This window comes from Bufo gargarizans, chromosome 11 (genome assembly GCF_014858855.1).
Source record: "Bufo gargarizans isolate SCDJY-AF-19 chromosome 11, ASM1485885v1, whole genome shotgun sequence".
In the NCBI taxonomy this organism is placed as follows: Eukaryota; Metazoa; Chordata; class Amphibia; order Anura; family Bufonidae; genus Bufo; species Bufo gargarizans.
In genome coordinates this window covers 15,837,869-15,858,690 of record NC_058090.1, presented here as the reverse complement: position 1 = coordinate 15,858,690, position 20,822 = coordinate 15,837,869, and the positions used below count along the sequence as shown (strand labels likewise).

The following is a 20,822-nucleotide window of genomic DNA, read 5'->3' as shown; positions in this document are numbered from 1 at the left end:
GGCCGTTCCAATTTCCAAGCCCGTAATGCGGGCAGAGGCTCCTACCATCAACGTCCCGCATTTCAGGAACAGAAGTTCCCATCCCCCTTCTTCCCGGCCAGAGGTGGACAATGGCGTGGCAGATCCTATCGAGGAAATCAATCTTCGCGACGCCCTTACGGTAAGTCCTCCCCCCTCGGGGGATTCTTTGGATCATTGCATAGGGGGCAGACTCCGTCGTTTTTCCCCCGCTTGGGCGGAGATAACGTCCGACCCTTGGGTGTTGTCCACGGTGGAAGGTTTCCACGTGGAACTGGTGGGCTCTCCAGACCTCATTTCCCCACCTCCCGTTTCTCCCACCCCGGCACCGCCCAGGTGGATCTGGAGCTCCTTTCCCTCTACCACAAGCAGGCCATCGAAAGGGCCCCGCGGGGCTCACGGGGGGTGCTCAGCTCCATGTTCTTGGTCCAGAAGAAAGGGGGTCAGATGCGCCCGGTCATCAACCTGCGGGCTCTGAATGCGATTGTCCGATATCGCCACTTCAAGATGGAGGGCATCCATCTACTTCGGGATCTTCTCCTGCCGGGCGACTGGTTTGTGAAGCTGGACCTCAAGGACGCTTACTTGACGGTTCCTATTGCCGCTCCTTCCAGGGACTTACTGCGTTTCCTGTGGAACGGGGAGATCTGGCGATTCACGTGTCTCCCGTTTGGCCTGTCCTCGGCCCCGTGGTGTTTTACGAAGTTGATGCGTCCGGTAGTGGCATGGCTCCGCAGTCGCGGGGTCCGCCTCATAATCTACCTGGACGACATGCTTCTCATGCATCAATCGGCCCCGACCTTACTGGTCCACCTGCGCTGGACGACGGACCTGCTCTCCCGTCTTGGGTTCCTGATCAACCACGAGAAATCGTGTTTGACCCCGTCTCAGAGGATGGAGTTCTTGGGCTTTACAGTGGACTCCGTACTGACCTCCCTCTCTCTACCCACGTCGAAGTTAGTCTCCATTCGCAAGGAACTCAGACGTGCCCTCGCCATGCCGCAATTATCCCTCCGCCATTTGGCCAGGATCATCGGCCTCCTTGCCTCCTCGATCCAAGCGGTGTTTCCGGCCCCTCTTCATTACAGGGCTCTTCAACGGTTGAAGATCGCGCACCTCCGCGCTGGCGCTTCCTTCGCGGACACTCTGATCCTGGACCCAGAATCAAGGGAGGAGCTTGTGTGGTGGATCGACAACCTGAGGGCGTGGAACGGCAGGGCGATTTTTGGTCTCCAGCCCGAACTCACGATCGAGTCAGACGCCAGTCTCCACGGCTGGGGGGCCCACTGCAATGGAATCTCCACAGGCGGTCGGTGGTCTGTGGACGAGACTCGGCTGCATATCAACGCGTTGGAGCTCCTGGCCGGTTCGTTTGCCATTCGGAGTTTCGCCAGTGGTATGGCTCACGCGTGCATTCGTTTACGGATGGACAATGTATCTGCCGTGCGATACATCAACCGTTTGGGAGGAACACGCTCGGCGACTTTGGCCCGGTTGGCGAAGGACTTCTGGTCGTTTTGTCTCTCCCGGGAGGTCATGGTTCAGGCGGAATATCTCCCTGGCCTTCACAACAGCCGAGCCGATTGGGGCTCTCGCTACCTGAAGGACAGCAGCGATTGGATGCTGGCGCCAGAGACCTTCTCCGTGTTGTCCGGATACTGGGGTCCGTTTGGGATCGACCTGTTTGCCTCGCGCCTCAATACCCAACTCCCGCGTTTTTTCAGCTGGCGTCCGGATCCGGCGGCGGAGGCAGTGGACGCGTTTCTCCAATCCTGGTCCGGGTTCCTGATGTACGCATTCCCCCCGTTCGCGATGATCCCGAGGATGCTGTTGCAGGTGCGTCGTCAGCTGGCCGAGTTGGTGGTGGTGGTCCCCTTTTGGGGGACTCAGGCTTGGTTCCCGTCTCTCCTGGGTCTCCTGATCGATGTTCCTCTTCTTCTTCCGACTCGGGCGGATCTCCTCCAGGACCCTCAGGGTTTTCACCACCCTCTTCTGTCGGACGGGTCCCTGCGCCTGGTGGCATGCCGGATCTCAGGACGCCTGGAGAGGTCGTCGATATTTCTGAAGCAACTAGACGCCTTTTGGACAACGCGTGGGCTCCCGGCACCAGAAAATCTTATCGGGCAGCCTGGCGATCTTGGGCTGTTTGGTGCGTGGAACGGGACTTGGATCCCGTTTCGGCCCCTGTGATTCATCTTTTGGACTTTCTTACTTCCCTTTTCGAGGCGGGGAAGGCCTATCGGACGATTAATTTGTTCAGGTCCGCGATTTCGTCCACGCATCAGGGTTTTGAGGGCGTCCCTGCGGGACAGCATCCTTCTGTGTGCCGTTTGCTTCGCGGTTCCCGCATGTCTCGTCCTCCCCGGCCTCGCTTCACCACGACCTGGGACGTGTCTGTCGTCTTGTCCTTTTTGTCCAACTGGCCTGGTAACCCTGATCTCACTTTGAGGCAGTTGTCGGCCAAGTTATTGGTTCTTTTTTGCCTTATTTCCTGCAAGCGGGTCTCCGATGTTCGAGCGCTTGATCACGACGCCAGGTCCTTTACTCCGGAGGGGGTCACCTTCAATATTTCCAGACGTACGAAGACCAACATTAGGTCGGTGTCTTATCCGTCTTTTCCTTCTTCGCCGGCTCTTTGCCCGGTGGCTTGTTTGAAGGAGTATGAGTCCCGGACGCGTGCTTACCGGTCGTCTTCGGTTCCTCAGCTTTTCTTGTCCATTCGGCATCCGTTTGGTCCTGTGTCCAGCCCTACTTTGGCGCGCTGGATGAAGTGGGTTATGTCGTTAGCAGGAGTTGATACTTCCATATTTACTGCTCATTCCGCTAGAGGCGCATCGGCTACCGCTTTGGCTGTTTCGGGTGCTCGTTTGGAGGATATCCTACGTCTGGCGGACTGGTCTTCGGCGTCAACATTCAGGGAGTATTATTTTAGACCGCCTCCTCATTTGTTTTCTGCTGTTATTGCTCAACTTTAAACTTAGCAATAGGAGCCTCCGTGTCTTGCTGTAAAACTAGGTGATTTTCCTAGTCTATGACGGAAAGTCATGGTTTTATTAAAGACACGGAGGCGAGTATTGCCCGTCCTGGGGTTCCCTCCCTTACTATGTATTTCTGTGGTTTGCAGTATGATTTGCATGCTATGTATGCTGTGTCGACTCGAGATGTTTACTCTGGCAGGATCGCGTTTGACTTGCGATGTTTTGTTCTGCCCATTACTTAACCTGTCTATTGCTTTCAGGAGGAAGTTGATTCGCTTCGGGTCTCCATTGACCTGTTCCAGTTATAGCCATGTTGGCTTTCGTTGAAAAGAAGATCCGGTGATCCGAGTTGCTGGTTTTCGTTGGGATGTTCCGGTGGTTCCGTGCTGGTCGTTTCCCGTTTCCAGGTTCCGGTTTCGTGTTCGGTGGTTCCGGTCATGGTGTCAGGCTCGTGAAGAAAGAGGAGGATTGAGAGGAGGAGCCGTCTGTTATATGGACTGTGAGGGGAGGGTGATGTTACTATGGTTACGTTATGTGATGTAAAAATTTTCTTTGCTGCTATTGGTGGTTCAGTAAAGAAGGAGATAGCAATACTCGCCTCCGTGTCTTTAATAAAACCATGACTTTCCGTCATAGACTAGGAAAATCACCTAGTTTTCCTTTACATCAGTTTTGATAAATCTATCCCTGTGTTTTCAGCTGTCTGAGGGGGAAGCAGACTGACTATAGAGAGATTACATTTACAGTTGCCAGAGATGGGGGGGGAAAAACAGACTAGGGTCCTTACTCGGATTATAAATCACAGCAGCCAGGGGGAAAAGAAAGACTAGGAAGCCTACTGGGATTATAATTACAGCTGCCAGAGGTGCAGGAGACTAACTATAATGGGAAATTACTTGGAACTATATTTATAGCTGCTAGAGGGGGAAGGTGATTTACTGTTGGTGTTGGGGAGCAGGGGATGACCGATATACAGAATGCATGCAAGCAGTTTGGGGGATCACTTGACAAACATGGCATTGCTCAGCTGCCCACCCCCAATGCTGCTGGGGGGGGGGGCACAGAGAGGTCAAAAATATAAAAATATGTATGTTTTTGGGTGGAAACAGTGTAAAGTCGGTGTCATGTTTCCCGTCTACATACATGGTTATTAAACATGCAGCACCAGGCTTTCCTAGCTGTTATAATTCTCTTTACGACCGTTCTTTAATCTGATTATGTCAGGACCACGGCAGCGCAGTAACATATGTTCCCACCTCGCCGTAGCCGTGAATTCCTCTACCCGGTTACTGCTCGGTCTCACTTGGTAGATCTGAAACATTTGCAAAACTTGGACCGCCAGATGGAGCTTTCAAACGGGATTGACAAACTGTTTTAATCAAGCGGCACAGATACCGCCGCTGACAGCAAACAAATGTCATGTTTAACCCTCTGCTTTCCCTCATCACTTTCCATAGGACTGTACAAGTGAGACTATAGGACTGAAGGTCTGTGTAAAAGGGGTTGAGGCTTTTAGCAGATTCCATGGCTTCCATTTTCTGGGAATCTGTAGCGGCCTCAGCTCCAGAATCACCAACTTAGGGTCCATTCACACGTCAGTAGCGGATCCGCAAAACACTTACGGACGTGTGAATGGACCTTTATAGGCATCGTTCCATTATTCTCCATGACAGGTCAGGAGACAACTACCAGTGGAGCTCCCCTGACAGAGGCATTGGACACATGCTGGTATAGGACTTATTTATGTGTACAGCTCCACTGCGGACCGCCATTCCCCCGTGGGAGCGGACTGCAAACATTTTTAATGAGTAGCCTTATCTTGCACTGATACTCCTTTGTATCTGTCCCCTAATTCTTATTAAATTGGTAGAGTAACAAGATGTTATTGTCCAAATTAATCAAGACCCATCCATACAGTAGACACCTGCAGCTAATGTTTCGGACATTTAACCCCTCAGATGCCGTGGTAAATGCTTTGTGGGCAAGAATGCGTCCCCCGGGTTAAAAGATAAAAAAATATATATATTATAATATTAATATATATTCAAACTAAATAAGTGATCAAAAAGTCATACAGACCCCAAAATGGCATTACCAAAACTGCATATCGCCCTGCAAGAAATGAGGCCTCACACATCTCTGTAGACATAAATATAAACAAGTAATGGGGATCAGAATATGGTGATGGAAAAAAATAATTTAACACAAGAGAAACCATACATAGGTAGTACCAACCTGGAGAATGAAGTCAGTTTTACCACATAGGAAATGCTGTACAAAAAAACTCAAAACTATAGAAGAATTGCGTTCTTTCCCAAATTCACCCCATTTGGAAAAAAAATTCCAGCTTCCCACTACATTGTATGCAATGTTAAATGGTGCTTTTAGAAAGTACAATTTGTTCTGCAAAACAAAATGTGAATGGACAAATTATGGCTCCAGGAAGACTGCAAAGAAAATTGCTGCATCAGAAAGGGGTTAATTAAGACAATTTTCAAAAGCAGTTTCTTGCTTTAATTTACAGGCAGATGGACAATATAAAAATAAACTAAAAAATGGTCGCAAGGTGGATGCATAAGCCACCTAAAAAATCTGATTACTAATGCAAATGAAACAGCGCCCCACCTGTCCGTGGGTTGTGTCTGGTATTACGCTCACCTACGCTGAAGTGAATGGAGCGGAGCTACAATACCAAACCTAACCCGTGGACAGGTTTGGCGCAATTTATGGAAGAAAGCGGCCACGTTTCTCTAATCCTGAACCACCAGTTTAATCTGTACTTACTGAGTATTTTTTATTTCAGGCCGCTGGATACACAATCTGATGGAGAGGACGCGCTCACAGTGCCGACTAGAGGACGAAACCCAGACCAAGGCTTTCTACTTGTACCGTGCAGAATAAGCAGAGCAGAGGAAGCGTACGTCACCATGGCAACAACGATCCGACATCATTACAGAGCGAAGACAAAAAAGAGAGGAGAAGGCTTGTCTCAGCGTTTCCTCACAGCAGCAGCGTGCATGCTCAATGGCCACTCAGAGCGCGGAGGGAACAACTGTTACTATAATTAGTGGGGTCCCAACCAGACCTTTGTCACCTATCCTGTGGACAGCGGATACATTTCCATCTGGGGACGTTTCCTGCAGTGGGAATCATACTTACCTGATCCTCACCTCTAAATTCCGGCTCCATCACTACCCCTTGGGCGCCAGGGCCGGCCTTTGGGGTGTGCGAGCTGTGCGGCTGCACAGAGCGCCATGGCTACAGGGGCGTCCGGCGGCCGACACAGCTCGCAGTCGGTCTCTTACAGCAGGCCGGCCCGAGATTGTGTGAGGCGAGCCTGGCTAACTGAGCCGCTGCAGCTGCCAGGTCAGGTTCCGGAGCCTGGAGGAGGAGCTTAGGGGCGCAGGCGCAGCGTCTTCACAGAGAGCCGGGGAAGGATCCGCTCAATGTGTGAGGGCGGCGGCGGCCGGTGCTCTGCAGACAGGGAGGGAGCAGAAGACTTCAAATAGCGAGGACCTGTTCTTATTGGTTTTTTTTACCAAATATCTTTCATTAAATGGGGGCAGGGTCTAATTAAGGGGGGCAGGGGACTGGATAAGGGTGACAGACACTGGGTATGATTAAGGGGGGCAGAAGACTGGCTATGGGTGACACTGGGTATGATTAAGGGGGGCAGGAGACTGGCTATGGGTGACACTGGGTATGATTAAGGGGGGCAGGGGACTGGGTAAAGGTGACAGGGTATGATTAAGGGGGCAGGAGACTGGCTATGGGTGACACTGGGTATGATTGTACTTGTTTGCACTTAAATTATCTGTAATAAGAAAAAACTGGTTTGTTACAAAGATTGTTTTCCTCTTTGTGTATGTTTAGATGTACACAAGATTAGCTCGCACAGGGCGCCTGAACACCTAAGGCCAGCCCTGTTGGGCGCCACATGTGTCGGGTCTCCCCGTGTCAACATCCAGTTTGATGCAGGCCATGTGGCTGCTGCAGGCAATGACTGGCTGTAGCGATAACGTCACCTAGTGACATGACACATGGGTGACATCCCAGCCTCGTCACCTGCATCAAACCACATGTTGACATGGGGAGACCCATCACCTTTGGCACCCAAGGGGTAGTGATAGAGCCGGAACCTAGAGATGAGAATCAGGTAAGTATGATTCCCGCCACACGTCCGGCCACGCTGGGAGGTCTGCAGAAAAAGTCCCCCGGGGTCAACAACACCTTTAACTAGTATTCCTATTACAGAAGCTCAGTAGAAACAGTACATTATTATATGGATGACTGGACGTGTCACCATAACAATATGCGCTTAGGACCCCCTTTATAAACCGCGAGAAAGAGGGACTCCACTAGGATAGACCCAGCTCATCCATGTATTCATCTGAAGAGCTATCGTGTAATACTACATTTCCCCTGTAGTGGCCGCTGTAGGAAAGGCAGAGGTCTGGGGGTTCTGCTACCTTTATTAAGTGAACCCATTTAGACCACTGAACAACGAAACGTTCTGCAACTTTCTAATACATTGTGTCTCAGTTCAGATTGTGAAGAGCTCTGCTTGCCGTCAGCGAATAAAAACATGGTTCCTTACAGCCCTTAGGCTGAGAATACCTGCAGAGGTAATACTTCTCACAGATCTGCAGCATATGTATCGCTCCTGTCTTGTTAGTTTTCTACAATGTATCAGTGCATGCAAAATGTAATGCAGGTTTAAGGGGTGACCGTGTAAAGTACGATGGCGCCAAGTCCACCAGAACGGAAGCGGCCCTTCACTCTGCCTAACAGCGGAGGATTTCCAGCCCTCCCTGCTATATCATACAAGTGCTTTGCTAGAGAAAAGCTCCAAAAATATAAATGCACTTTGTGTTCTGCTTCTTTACCATCTCCGATTACTGTCAGCGAATGGGGACGTTACAGAATCTGAAAATCCTTATAGACTTAATACTTCTCACAACAGTGCAAACCTTTCTCCGGTCCTAAAGAAAATGGCTACAATGTATCAGTGCAGATAAAATGTATTAGTCTGGAAGCCTAGGAGGTTGTCTAAGGGCTCTTTCACACCTGCGTTCTTGTCTTCCGGCATAGAGTTCCGTCGTCGGGGCTCTATGCCGGAAGAATCCTGATCAGTTTTATCCTAATGCATTCTGAATGGAGAGAAATCCGTTCAGGATGCATCAGGATGCCTTCAGTTCAGGACCGGAACGTTTTTTGGCCGGAGAAAATACCGCAGCATGCTGCGCTTTTTGCTCCGGCCAAAAATCCTGAACACTTGCCGCAAGGCCGGATCCGGAATTAATGCCCATTGAAGGGCATTGATCCGGATCCGGCCTTAAGCTAAACGTTGTTTCGGCGCATTGCCGGATCCGACGTTTAGCTTTTTCTGAATGGTTACCATGGCTGCCGGGACGCTAAAGTCCTGGCAGCCATGGTAAAGTGTAGTGGGGAGCGGGGGAGCAGTATACTTACCGTCCGTGCGGCTCCCGGGGCGCTCCAGAGTGACGTCAGGGCGCCCCACGCGCATGGATGACGTGATCACATGGCACGTCATCCATGCGCATGGGGCGCTCTGACGTCATTCTGGAGCGCCCCGGGAGCCGCACGGGACGGTAAGTATACCGCTCCCCCGCTCCTACTATGGCAACCAGGACTTTAATAGCGTCCTGGCTGCCATAGTAACACTGAACGCATTTTGAAGACGGATCCGTCTTCAAATGCTTTCAGTTCACTTGCGTTTTTCCGGATCCGGCGTGTAATTCCGGCAAGTGGAGTACACGCTGGATCCAGACAACCCAAGTGTGAAAGAGGCCTTACTTAGGCCTTCGTTCACATCACCGTTTCTCCTTTCCGTTCTCCGGCTCCGTTGAGAAGCAGGAGAATGGAAAGGACGGATTCTGCAGATAACTTAAACCTAAGGCTACTTTCACACCCTGGCGTTTTGAATTCCGTTTGTGAGATCCGTTACAGGGATCTCACAAACAGTTCAAAACGGATCAGTTCAGCCCAAATGCTGATCTGTTCAGAATGCATCAGTTTGGCTCCGTTGCGCCTCCATTCCGCTCTGGAGGCAGACACCAAAATTCTGCTTGCAGCGTTTTGGTGTCCGCCTTGCGATGCGGAGCCAAACGGAGCCGTCCTGACTTACAATGTAAGTCAATGGGGACGGATCCGTTTTCACTGACACAATATGGTGAAATTGAAAACGGATCTGTCCCCCATTGACTTTCAATGCAAGTCAAGACGGATCAGTTTTGACTTTGTTCTTCAGAATTCAAACGGATCCGTTCTGAACGGATACAATCGTTTGCATTATAGGTGCTGATCCGTCTGTGCAGATACCAGACGGATCCGCACCTAACGCAGGTGTAAAAGTAGCCTAATTGAGCTTAACAGAGCCTAAAGACCCCATAGACTATAATGGGGTCCATTCGGTGTCTGCTCAGAACATGATTTTTGAGCGGAGACGAAATTCCTGTTTTCCTAGATGCCCGAACGGAAAAGGTGCCCAACTGTGCAGGGACACATCCGCCTCCCCTCACAGGGGCAGCGGCAGAGCTGCCATTCACAAGGATTGAAAAACTGGGTGACAACCCCTAACGGGAATTGATCGCTGGGAGTCCGACTGCTAGGACCTCTGGAGACAAGGTCACAAGTGGACATTCCCTTTAAAGGGGTTGTCCACTTTATTTATAATGACCGGCCGATCTGATACTGATGACCGGACAACCCCTTTAAATGGAGGAGGCTCCCCAGCTATTACATATGGCATCATACATAGGTTAGACCTGGTCTTGTCAGCAATAGCAACCAATTAGAACTCGCGTTTCATTTTTCCAAACATGAAAGCTGCAATCTGATTGGCTGCTGAGGTAATAAGGGCACAGCTCCTCTGAAATAGTAGAGAGACATCGGGCCCACGGCGTAGATGGACCTAGAGCCTACCGCCTGACAAAAAGAAAGAAACATGGACCCCAGGGAAGCTTTCTTGGCAACCAATCAGACGCTAGATTTCAATTTTTCCATGGAAAGTAAAAGGCATGACCCGATTGCCTGATATGGGAAGCTCTTAAAGGGGTTTTCCAGGACTGTCTTTTAGGACCTATGGAAAACATCACTCCCATTCATTTCAATGAGAGACTGCGGCCTCCATCAATCAATGGAGAAATCGTAAAACATTCAGTCCTCGTGAAGTACCACCAGACCATGGGGGCCATTATTTTGTTTTGTCATGAGACAGACGACTCGTGTACTTTTTGGATTAAATAAAAAATAAATCACATGTATTATTATCAATCTATTGTTGGGGGTCAAAATTGGGGGGGGAGACAACAGGAGTGTAAATCTGTATGAAATATTTGTCCACTGATTGAATTGCATTGAAATACAAGATGGATTTTTCTCCAGTACAAACGGACATCCCCTTAAAGGGTTTGCACCCTTACAGGGATTTATTCGTTATCCTCAGTATAGGGAATAAGAGTCTGATTGTCAGAAGTGCTTGGACCCCCATCAATCAGGAGAAAGGGGGAGGGGCTCGTGTTCCTCTGTGTGATCGGAGAAGCGGACAGGCGTGCACGCTCAACTCTATGAGACTTCATGAGAAAACCGAGAGCAGGGCCCGGCAGTCCTATAGAAATGAATGGAACGGCAGTACGCACACAAGACCAGCAGACCATTCAGATGGGGGCCCCTTATGGCGTGATCAGGAGTCGGACCCGTGACGATCAGACAATTATCCTCTGTCCTGCGAGTAGGGGATAAGTTGCTGTGATGAGACCGCTCACCAGTACTCCAGAAGACCATTATATGTTATCATAAGGCGCCCCCTTGTGGTACACAATAAACAGCTCCGCGCACATCGATGTCTGTCTGTAATGAAACACGGACGCCTGGTGTATAAATGTTGGTAGGGGGAACGACCCAGTCAAATATTCAGCTATAGGCAACAAGGTTGATTTAGTACATTAAAGGAGTTATCTGGTAAATTATACTGATGACCTGTCCTCGGGATAGATCATCATTATCAGATGGGCAGGGGTCTGACATATGGGACCCCCGCCGACCAGCTGTTGGAGGAGGCGAGGCGCTCCATGAGTGCAGCGACCTCTTCCGAGGCCAGTGACATCATCGTACATGGGTCACATGGCCTAGTTGTATCTCAGTCCTATTGAAGTGAATGGGGCCGAGCTGCAACACCAAGCACAGTCACTATATGATGTACGGCGCTGGTGGGAGCAAGCAGCAGTCACCAGAGCTCCAGCTGATTGGTGGGGGTGTCGGGAGCTGGACCCCCACCGACGCGATAATGATTACCTATCCTGAGGATATGTCGTCATCATCATTTCCCGAATAACCCTTTAAAAGGGGCCTTCCCATCTTTGGCTTTTGTGGAACGTGGAATATCCCTTTAAACAGACCGCACCACTACCATAATCTTTTTTTATCGTTCAATTAGCTAGGGGCCTGACCTACGTCTGGGACCCTCACTATTGCCAAAAATGAGGGGCCCCCCCAAGTTCAAATTCTCAGCCAGTATACGAGACAGAATATGAAATCTGTGCCCCACTCTGAGGCACGATGGGATCAACATTTACAACAACAAAAATGTCTTTAGGAAATAGTCTACTATCAACAGTGACCGGAGCCGCCCTTTAAATAGGTCTCTATTACTTTAAAGGGTTTGTACCTAAAGTGGGTCTTGGCAGTCCAGACCCTTACATTGCTCCACCGATTTCACAATCCCCGTGTTCGGTCAGAAAACCTTACCTCGTCAGATTCCCTTACGCCGCGTGACTTCCGGGGGTGTGCGCCACCGCGCAAGCGCATTACCAGGGCATGGTTAAGGTAAAATTACAGTGAGCGTTGACTCATGGACGCGCGCACGGACACCGCGCGTGCACTCTCAGGGGTAAGGAGATCTGACGGTCTTTTGTCTTGTTAAATCTCCTTACCCTCTCACTGCGCACGCGCAGGTTGTAAAATCTCCTCACCCTCACTACACAGCGCAATTCAGATTTTGCACAGTGTGAGGGTAAGGAGATCTAACAGGACAAAAGACTGTCAGATCTCCTTACCCCTGAGGGCGCACTCGCGGTGTCCGTGTGCGCGTCCATGAGTCAATGCTCAGTGTAATTTTACCTTAACCATGCCCTGGTACTGCGCTTGTGCGGAGGCGCCGTGCCGTGGTATTGCGCGGAGGTGCACACCCCCGGAAGTCACGTGGGGTACGCAAATCTGACGAGGTAAGGTTTTCTGACAGAACACCGGCTGAGGTGATGTGATCACCTGACTGGCTGCAGGCTCTGTGCCCGGCAGTGCTCCGCTTTCTTCTTACATCTACATTATGCAGCAAAACAAGAAAAAAAAAAGAAGAAGAGGAGATCATCCAGCCGCGATGTCAGAAGGTCAGGTGGTCACATGATCGCAGCCAGGAACGGGGAATCAGGGGAGAGATGGATGGCCCAATACTGCCGAAAGTGTACTCTCTCCCCCAGTTAGCTGAAAGACCCATTTTAGGTGCAGGTCTGGAGAACCCCTTTAAATCTCCAATGTATCTAGAAGAATTCTGGTTGTTACCTTGCACGTTCCGTCCATGGAGGCAGAGAGTAGTAAATGACTGTACTGCTTCACCGGACACCACTGGACCCGGTTCACCGGCCCGGCATGCTCCTTCATCTGAAATATCACTTTTTTAGGAATCCCACTGCTGCTGTACTTTAATGGTAAATGAGGCCCAAGATAATCTGAGACTCGGTAGACAGTCCTTGTCGTGTGGTCCATGTGATCATGTGACCTTACCGACATGTCCTGCTTCAAGCTCAGCAACCATATTGGATTGCTCCTGTCTCAGTCTTTTGGGGATGTAAGGCTTGACTCCACCTTCAGTGACGGGCAGGAGGTCTTTTCTGAGCGGGCAGGATGGCCTCCTTCATTGCGGAATTACCTAGTCCCTTGTATGTAGAACTGTAATTTATATTGGGCACAGGGTACTGGTCCTTCAGGTTGAAGTCTTTGCCAAAAGAGGAGGAGGCCAAGGCACCCAGATCTGTGGGGTGCACAGTAGTGTCGCTTTGTGGCCGATGCTGCACAACATACTTGGGGGGAGCTTCAGAGATCTCAGAGGAAAGGGGGCGGCTGCCATCGTCCGCTTCCGAATCCGAGTCATCATAGGACACTAATGAGTTCATTCTTGAAAATTAGTCAGAAGGTTCCTGGAGGTACAAAGATACGTCAGTGTGCACAGATATACTCTGCATACATACACATACAGTGGGGAAAATAAGTATTTGATACACTGGCAATTTTGCAAGTTTTCCCACCTACAAAGAATGGAGAAGTCTGTAATTTTTATCGTAGGTACGCTTCAACTGTGAGAGACAGAATCTAAATTAAAATTTTTTTTTAAAAAAAAACACAACATTGTATGCTTTTTAAATAATGAATTAGCATTTTATTGCATGAAATAAGTATTTGATACAATAGAAAGTCAGTGTTAATATTTGGTACAGAAGCCTTTGTTTGCAGTTACAGAGGTCAGACGTCTCCTGCAGTTCTTGACCAGGTTTGCACACACTGCAGCAGGGATTTTGTCCCACTCCTCCACACAGATCTCCTCCAGATCGTTCAGGTTTCAGGGGCTGTCGCTGGGCTACATTGAGTTTCAGCTCCCTCCGAAGATTTTCGATTGGGTTCAGGTCTGGAGACTGGCTAGGCCACTCCAGGACCTTGAAATGCTTCTTACGGAGGCACTCCTTGGTTATCCTGGCTGTGTGTTTTGGGTCGTTGTCATGCTGGGAGACCCAGACACGACCCATCTTCAATGCCCTTACTGAGGGAAGGAGGTTGTTAGCCATAATCTCGCAATACCTACAGTGCAGTCGTCCTGTCCTGCAGAAAGCCACCCCCAAAGCATGATGTTTCCACCCCAATGCTTCACGGTTGGGACGGTGTTCTTGGGGTTGTACTTCTCCTTCTTCCTCCAAACACGGCGAGTGGAGTTGATACCAAAAAGTTCTATTTTGGTCTCATCTGACCACATGACCTTCTCCCCGGCCTCCTCTGGATCATCCAGATGGTCATTGGCAAACTTCAAACTGGCCCAGACATGTGCTGACGTGAGCAGGGGGATCTTGCGTGCCCTGCAGGATTTTAATCCATGATGACTTGAGACTGTGGTCCCAGCTATCTTCAGGTCATTGACCAGGTCCTCCCGTGAAGTTCTGGGCTGATTCCTGACCTTTCTCAGAATCATCCTTACCCCATGAGGCAATATCTTGCATGGACCCCAGACCGAGGAAGATTAACAGTCACCTTGTGTTTCTTCCATCTTCTAATAATTGCGCCAACAGTTGTTGCCTTCTCACCAAGCCGCTTGCCTATTCTCCTGTACCCATCCCAGCCTTGTGCAGGTCTACAATATTGTCCCTGGTGCCCTTAGACAGCTCTTTTATCTTGGCCGTGGTGGAGAGGTTGGAGTGTGATTGATTGAGTGTGCGGACAGGTGTCTTTTACACAGGTCACAAGTTCAAACAGGTGCAACTAATACAGGTAATGAGTGCAGAGAAGGAGGCGTCTTAAAGAAAAACTAACAGGTCTGTGAGAGCCAGAATTCTTGCTGGATGGTAGGTGATCAAATATGTATTTCATGCAAATAAAATGCTAATTAATTATTTTTAAAGAATCATACAACGGGATTTTCTGGAATTTATTTTTGATTCTGTCTCTCACAGTTGAAGTGTAGCTACGATAAAAGTTACAGACTTCTCCATTCTTTTTAGGTAGGAAAACGTGCAAAATCGCCAGTGTATCAAATACTTATTTTCCCCACTGTATACATACACATATGATCTGAAACGCGTAGATGCCGTCTCACATGGTGTGTACTGGTATGGGCTTTTACCGCTTAAGTTTTTTAACAGGAATCTGGACTTGCAGACATAGCTGCAAGTGTTGGCACCCCTGAATTTTTTTTCCAGAAAATGAAGTATTTCTCCTAGAAAATTAATGCAATTACACCGTTTTTTTATACACATTTTTATTTCCATTGTGTGTACTGGAACACAAAAAAAAACTGAGGGAAAAAAAAGGCAAATTGGACAAAACTTCACACAAAACTTCAAAAACAGGCTGAACAAAATTGTTGGCACCTCTTCCAAATTGCTTTATTTCAAGCATGTGACGCTCGTTCAAACTCACCTGTGGCAAGTAACTGGTGCGGGCAATATAAAAATCACACCTGAAACCAGACAAAAAAGGGGAGAAGTGTGCGCCACACTAAGCATGGAGAACAGGAAGAGGAGAAGAGAACTGTCTGAGGACGCGAGAACCAAAATTGTGGGACAATATAAACAATCTTAAGGTTACAAGTCCATCTCCAGAGATCTTGATGTTCCACGGTGTGCAACATAATCAAGAAGTTTACAACCTACGGCACTGTAGCTAATCTCCCTGGACGTGGACGGTAGAGAAAATTGCTTAAAGGTTGCAACGCAGGATAGTGCGGATGGTGGATAAGCAGCCCCAGTCAAGTTCTGAAGACATTCAAGCTGTCCTGCAGGCTCAGGGAGCCTCAGTGTCAGCAGGAACTGTCCCTTAACATTTGAATGAAATGAAACGCTACGGCAGGAGACCCAGGAGGACCCCACTGCTGACATGGAGACATAAAAAAGCTAGACTGCAGTTTGCCAAAATGTACGCGAGTAAGCCAAAATCCTTCTGGGAAACGGTCTTGTGGACAGAGGAGAGCAAGATAGAGTTTTTTGGTAAAGCACATCATTCTAGTGTTTACCAGAAATGGAATGAGGCCTACAAAGGAAAGAACACAATACCTACAGTCAATTTGGTGGAGGTTCAAAGATGTTTTGGAGTTGTTCTGCTGCCTCTGGCACTGGGTGCCTTGACTGGGTACAGGACAATAGGCAAGCGGCTTGGTGAGAAGGCAACAACTGTTGGCGCAATTATTAGAAGATGGAAGAAACACAAGATGACTGTTAATCTTCCTCGGTCTGGGGTCCATGCAAGATCTTGCAAGGCATCATGAAATCTGAAGATTACCAAAGGATTTTGGGTCGCAATGTAGGGCCCAATGTCATAAAACTAGGTTTGCGTCTTAGTTCTTCCAGCAGAAGAATGACCCCAAACATACTTCAAGAAGCCTCCAGAAGTGGATGGGAACAAAGAGCTGGAGGAGAGTTCTGAAGTGGCCAGCAATGAGTCCAGATCTAAATCCCATTGAACACCCGTGGAGAGATCTTAAAACTGCTCTTCAAATATGAGAGCGGGAGCAGTGAGCGAAAGAAGAGTGCTCCAAAATTCCCATTGAGAGGTGCAAGAAGCTTGTTGATGGTTATAGGAAGCGTCTGATCTCAGTTATTTCTTCCAAAGGGTGTGCATCAAAAATATTAAGTGGAGGGTGCCAGTAAATTTCTCCGGACCATTTTTGGAGTTTTGCATTGAATAATATCATTTTTGCTTTTTTTCCTCAGTTTTTTGTGTTGTTCCAGTACATTCAAAAGTAATACACCTGTGTATAACAAAACATGTGTAATCGCAATACTTTTCTGGAAACATTTCAGGGGTGCCAACACTTGCAGCCATGACTGTATCTCCTTGTCTTGGATTCTGCTGGTGCTGGACCCTGAACACGTCCATTCCTTCCTATATAAATTCCAAACAGGTGAGCGCTACCCAAATACAGGCACCACATACATACACTGCATACAGGGCCAGTCATGATGGGCGCAGACCTCGCCATAAATTGAATGCCTCCTCCTGCAGACTGAAGTCTACTCCAGTACGTGGCTGGTGTAGATTAGTCTACTCCAGTACGTGGCTGGTGTAGATTTCAGTCATCGTTTGCGAAAGGTTTCTGCGTAAATGATGATAAATAGACCAGGTCTGACAGCCCCACCTAGACCCTGCCCCTTTCTAAGAAAACAGCGAGGGCAGCATAAAAACTATAGCAATAAGTGTGTTTAAAAAGTTGTAAAACTGAGTTTTGTGATTTTTTTTTTTTTTTTTAAAGCCAAAACCAAGGGGGTGGGAAAATGATAAATCTCCCCCCTAGGGCCTTTTACAGTTTACTATTGTCCAGCACATAACATCTGGCCGCAGCGTCAGGGCTGTGGAGTCGGTGTCTGTGTCCATTTTGGTGGAATTGGAGTTGTTATAAAATGGACCGACTCCAAAAATATATAAAGTTTAATGCAGTATGTGCTGAATATATTTTCATAAGAATTTGGGAAAATGATGAAATGTCCTGTCTGTCTGTTCCATTCCTGATCTAGGCTTTTAGTTGAGATGACTGTGCTGCCCTCTATGTAGATGCTTAGTAGTGAAGCTCCTCCGCTACAGATCACAGGAAAAAGGCACTGGGAAGGAATGGCTGCACTCATCTCAGAACTGCTAGAGAAACCAGGAAGAAAGAGGTTCTCTCAGTAGTTACAAAGATTAGCTTTCAACATAAAGGGACAGTTAGAAGAAGACATTTTCCAAATACAGCTCTGACTGAGGTAGCAATTAGGACGAGTGGGCCACAGCACTGCCAAGAGCAAGAGGAATTGTGCATTGACGGTGCTACTGCTACCAGATCTTCAGCCGCAAAGAAGAGAACATGACACAGAGCAGGCAAAGCGTTGCCGCAGGGAAAAAGATTCCGCTCCCATAGCAAACAGATTGACCCGTATTTCAGCAAAATTTTTCACCTGCTCTCAAAGAATTCAACAGATCGTCAAAACTGACTGTGCAGAACACCCCGAGATTGTTAGAGATGTTGCCCAAGTGGTCACCGCTTTGCCACCAACCCAAGTGGAGGCTGTTCTTGATCAGATTTGAGGTCACTGTGAAGGAGGATCTGATGGAGGCAATACTATTTCTCAGAACCAATTCATAGACTCACCCCACAAATGTTATTCAGGACGTTTTTGTTCAAAACAGTTTTTCCCCCCCACTTACTGCAGCGTTTTGCATATTTACAATTTATTAAAGTTTTGTGTTCTAAAGTTGTATCCAATAAATAGATTTAATGTTCTACCTAAATAGCTTGATTATTGTATCAGAAGGGTGATAAAAAGCTTAAATTAAGTTATCGCTTAAACATGCGCCATGTATGACGGAGGTTAACATACACAAGGAAACCCCACATAAATGTTGGGCAAAATTGTCTGACCCTAAAGAAGCCAGCTCGGCATCATGAAGTAATCCTAAAAAAACTAACTGACACTAAACAGGCTAAAATAAACTGTAATTTTACTAAGTACAAAAATATGACAAAAGACACAAAAGCACATCGAAAGATGCGGTAGGAATCACTCCTGAGGAATAGTATAACACAGATGTATATAAATGGAGGCTTGTAACATAAGTGATCAAGTGGGGCTGCCATAAAAAAAAATGCAGAATGAAAACATTGCAATAAATGCTGCGTAAAAATGTGGCTTTTTTGTAAAGAAAAAAAAATAATAGTTGTGACACTAAACTCTGGTCGCACGACTCTGAAGACCGGCTGTGTGACCGCCATTTTCGTAAAGGCCATCATACAGCCTTTTTCAGAGCAAATTAAAGTCCGTGGGGCTAGTCCCGTGACTTTTTTGTGGCCAGTGAATATAGGCCATCAAAAAAACAAGACATGTCCTATCTTCGTCTGTTTTCCCAGTCAGACGAACCCCAATGAAATTAACGGGGCCGTTTTTAAAGGCCATTTAAATAGAAGTACACCTGGCCATAAAAAACTGATACACCGAGATGAAAAAAAAAAAAAAAGGACCTTTTAGGGGTTAAAATAAAAATACTCAACTCATCCACAAGCACGTGAGGGAACCTTTGCCCGCACTGAAGGCAGCAGGACCCAACGCTCCCAACGTCACATGATGTTCCCTCCTGTGCAAGTACATAAGGGGAGCACTTATTTATTTATTTTAATTGCTGGCACTGCCGGGGTGGGAGGGGTAGTGGGTGGCTCGGCACTATAATTACTGAGGGCACAACTGGGATAAATGATATATACTGAGGGCAATGGGGGCCATTAAAGAAGTTGTCACTTCAACCAATGGTATTTAGAGAAAGTTAATACCAGGCACTTACTAATGTATTGGGATAGTCTATATTGCCTCCTTTGCTGGCTGGATTCATTTTTCCCTCTCATTATACACGGCTCATAACCAGGGGTTACAGCCGCCGCTGCAGCGAGGATATGAGGTGGCCGAGATGGGAGCTTCTGTGTGAATATACTCGCTTCTGTGGTCCCAGCCCCCAGAGCTTTTTCCAATAGTGTGCAAGCACGGCTGCTGAATTGCAGGGTGGTCGTAACCATGGATATGAGCAGTGTATGATGGGATGGAAAAATTAATCCAGCCAGCAAAGGAAGCAATATGGACAATCACAATACATTAGGAAGTGCCTTGTACTAACTTCCTCCACATGATAAATGCCAATTGTTGAAGTGACAGGACCCCTTTTAATTACAAAGGCGAGCACTGGATGTCCAAGAGGCACTATGTATACTGCGGGGGTTGGGATTTAAAGCCCATCTGTCCACAGATTTGTCCCTATGACACTGGCTGACCTGTTACATGTGCACTTGGCTCATTTGCATATATTAAAACATCATCTTTCACAGCAATGAGGACACATATGAACATGGGACCAACACAGATGTCTTCAGCTGCCAAGTGCACATGTAACAGGTCAGCCGGTGTCATAGGGACAAATCTGCCGACAGATGCCCTTTAATGGCCGTTTTTTCCTCACTTCGTGTGAATGTAACTTTACAAAACTCACCTCAAGGGTGAACAAGCCCCTGTCCTGGCCAGTGCTTAAAGAGGTTATCCGAGATGGGGGAGGGGACTTATAAAACTCATCAGGACTTACATATACATTAGTTAAGCTTGATTTCTTAAGAGAAAAACCCATCCTAACACCTTTGCATGGCCCTGTGGGGGCGTGTACCAACAAAGACTGAGCCCTCCCTCATGAATATTTGTGGGCGTGAATAATCTGCCCTTCCCCGCCCCCTGCTCTGCTCAACCTAACTTTGCATTAAAAAAAGAACTGCCACATGATCATCTCCTAGCTCACACAGGCAGATCTTCCTGTCACATTGCAGATAGATTTATATATATCCATCCATAGAAAAAGTCAGGCAGCACTCCTTTTGATATACAGCTGTAAGGTGCCCGCGGTGGTCCCTCGATTCAGGACTTAAGCAGCAAAGAAAATCCGCAGCACTCCTTGAAGTATAAAAAAATGTGTAGTTTTATTCACACATGTCAAAATAAGACAACGTTTCGGTTCTCTCACAAAACCCACCTGACTTGAGAAAGGTTCTGTGAGAGAACCGAAACGTTGTCTTATTTTGAGGTGTGAATAAAACTACACTTTTTTTATACTTCAAGGAGTGCTGCGGATTTTCTTTGCTATATATACAGTACAGACCAAATGTTTGGACACCTTCTCGTTCAAAGAGTTTTCTTTATTTTCATGACTATGACAATTGTAGATTCACACTGAAGGCATCAAAACTATGAATTAACATGTGGAATTATATACATAAAAAAGTGTGAAACAACTGAAAATATGTCATATTCTAGGTTCTTCAAAGTAGCCACCTTTTGCTTTGATTACTGCTTTGCACACTCTTGGCATTCTCTTGATGAGCTTCAAGAGGTAGTCACCTGAAATGGTTTTCACTTCACAGGTGTGCCCTGTCAGGTTTAATAAGTGGGATTTCTTGCCTTATAAATGGGGTTGGGACCATCAGTTGCGTTGTGGAGAAGTCAGGTGGATACACAGCTGATAGTCCTACTGAATTTGTATTATGGCGACACA

General features: G+C 47.6%; 1 protein-coding gene across 3 annotated transcripts in view; it reads right to left on the bottom strand.

Moving 5' to 3' along the window:
- Positions 1–20,822, bottom strand: part of WDR25 (WD repeat domain 25) — a 102,734-nt gene that overhangs the window by 77,960 nt on the left and 3,952 nt on the right. For 2 of the 3 annotated variants that reach the window (XM_044272735.1, XM_044272733.1), the window contains exon 2: positions 12,576–13,210. In XM_044272735.1, the coding sequence (XP_044128670.1) occupies positions 12,576–12,803 (228 nt within the window). In that variant the 5' untranslated portion in view covers positions 12,804–13,210. Of the gene's footprint in view, positions 1–12,575; positions 13,211–18,792; positions 18,865–20,822 lie in introns of those variants that run through there. The other variant, XM_044272734.1, reaches the window with a different exon arrangement.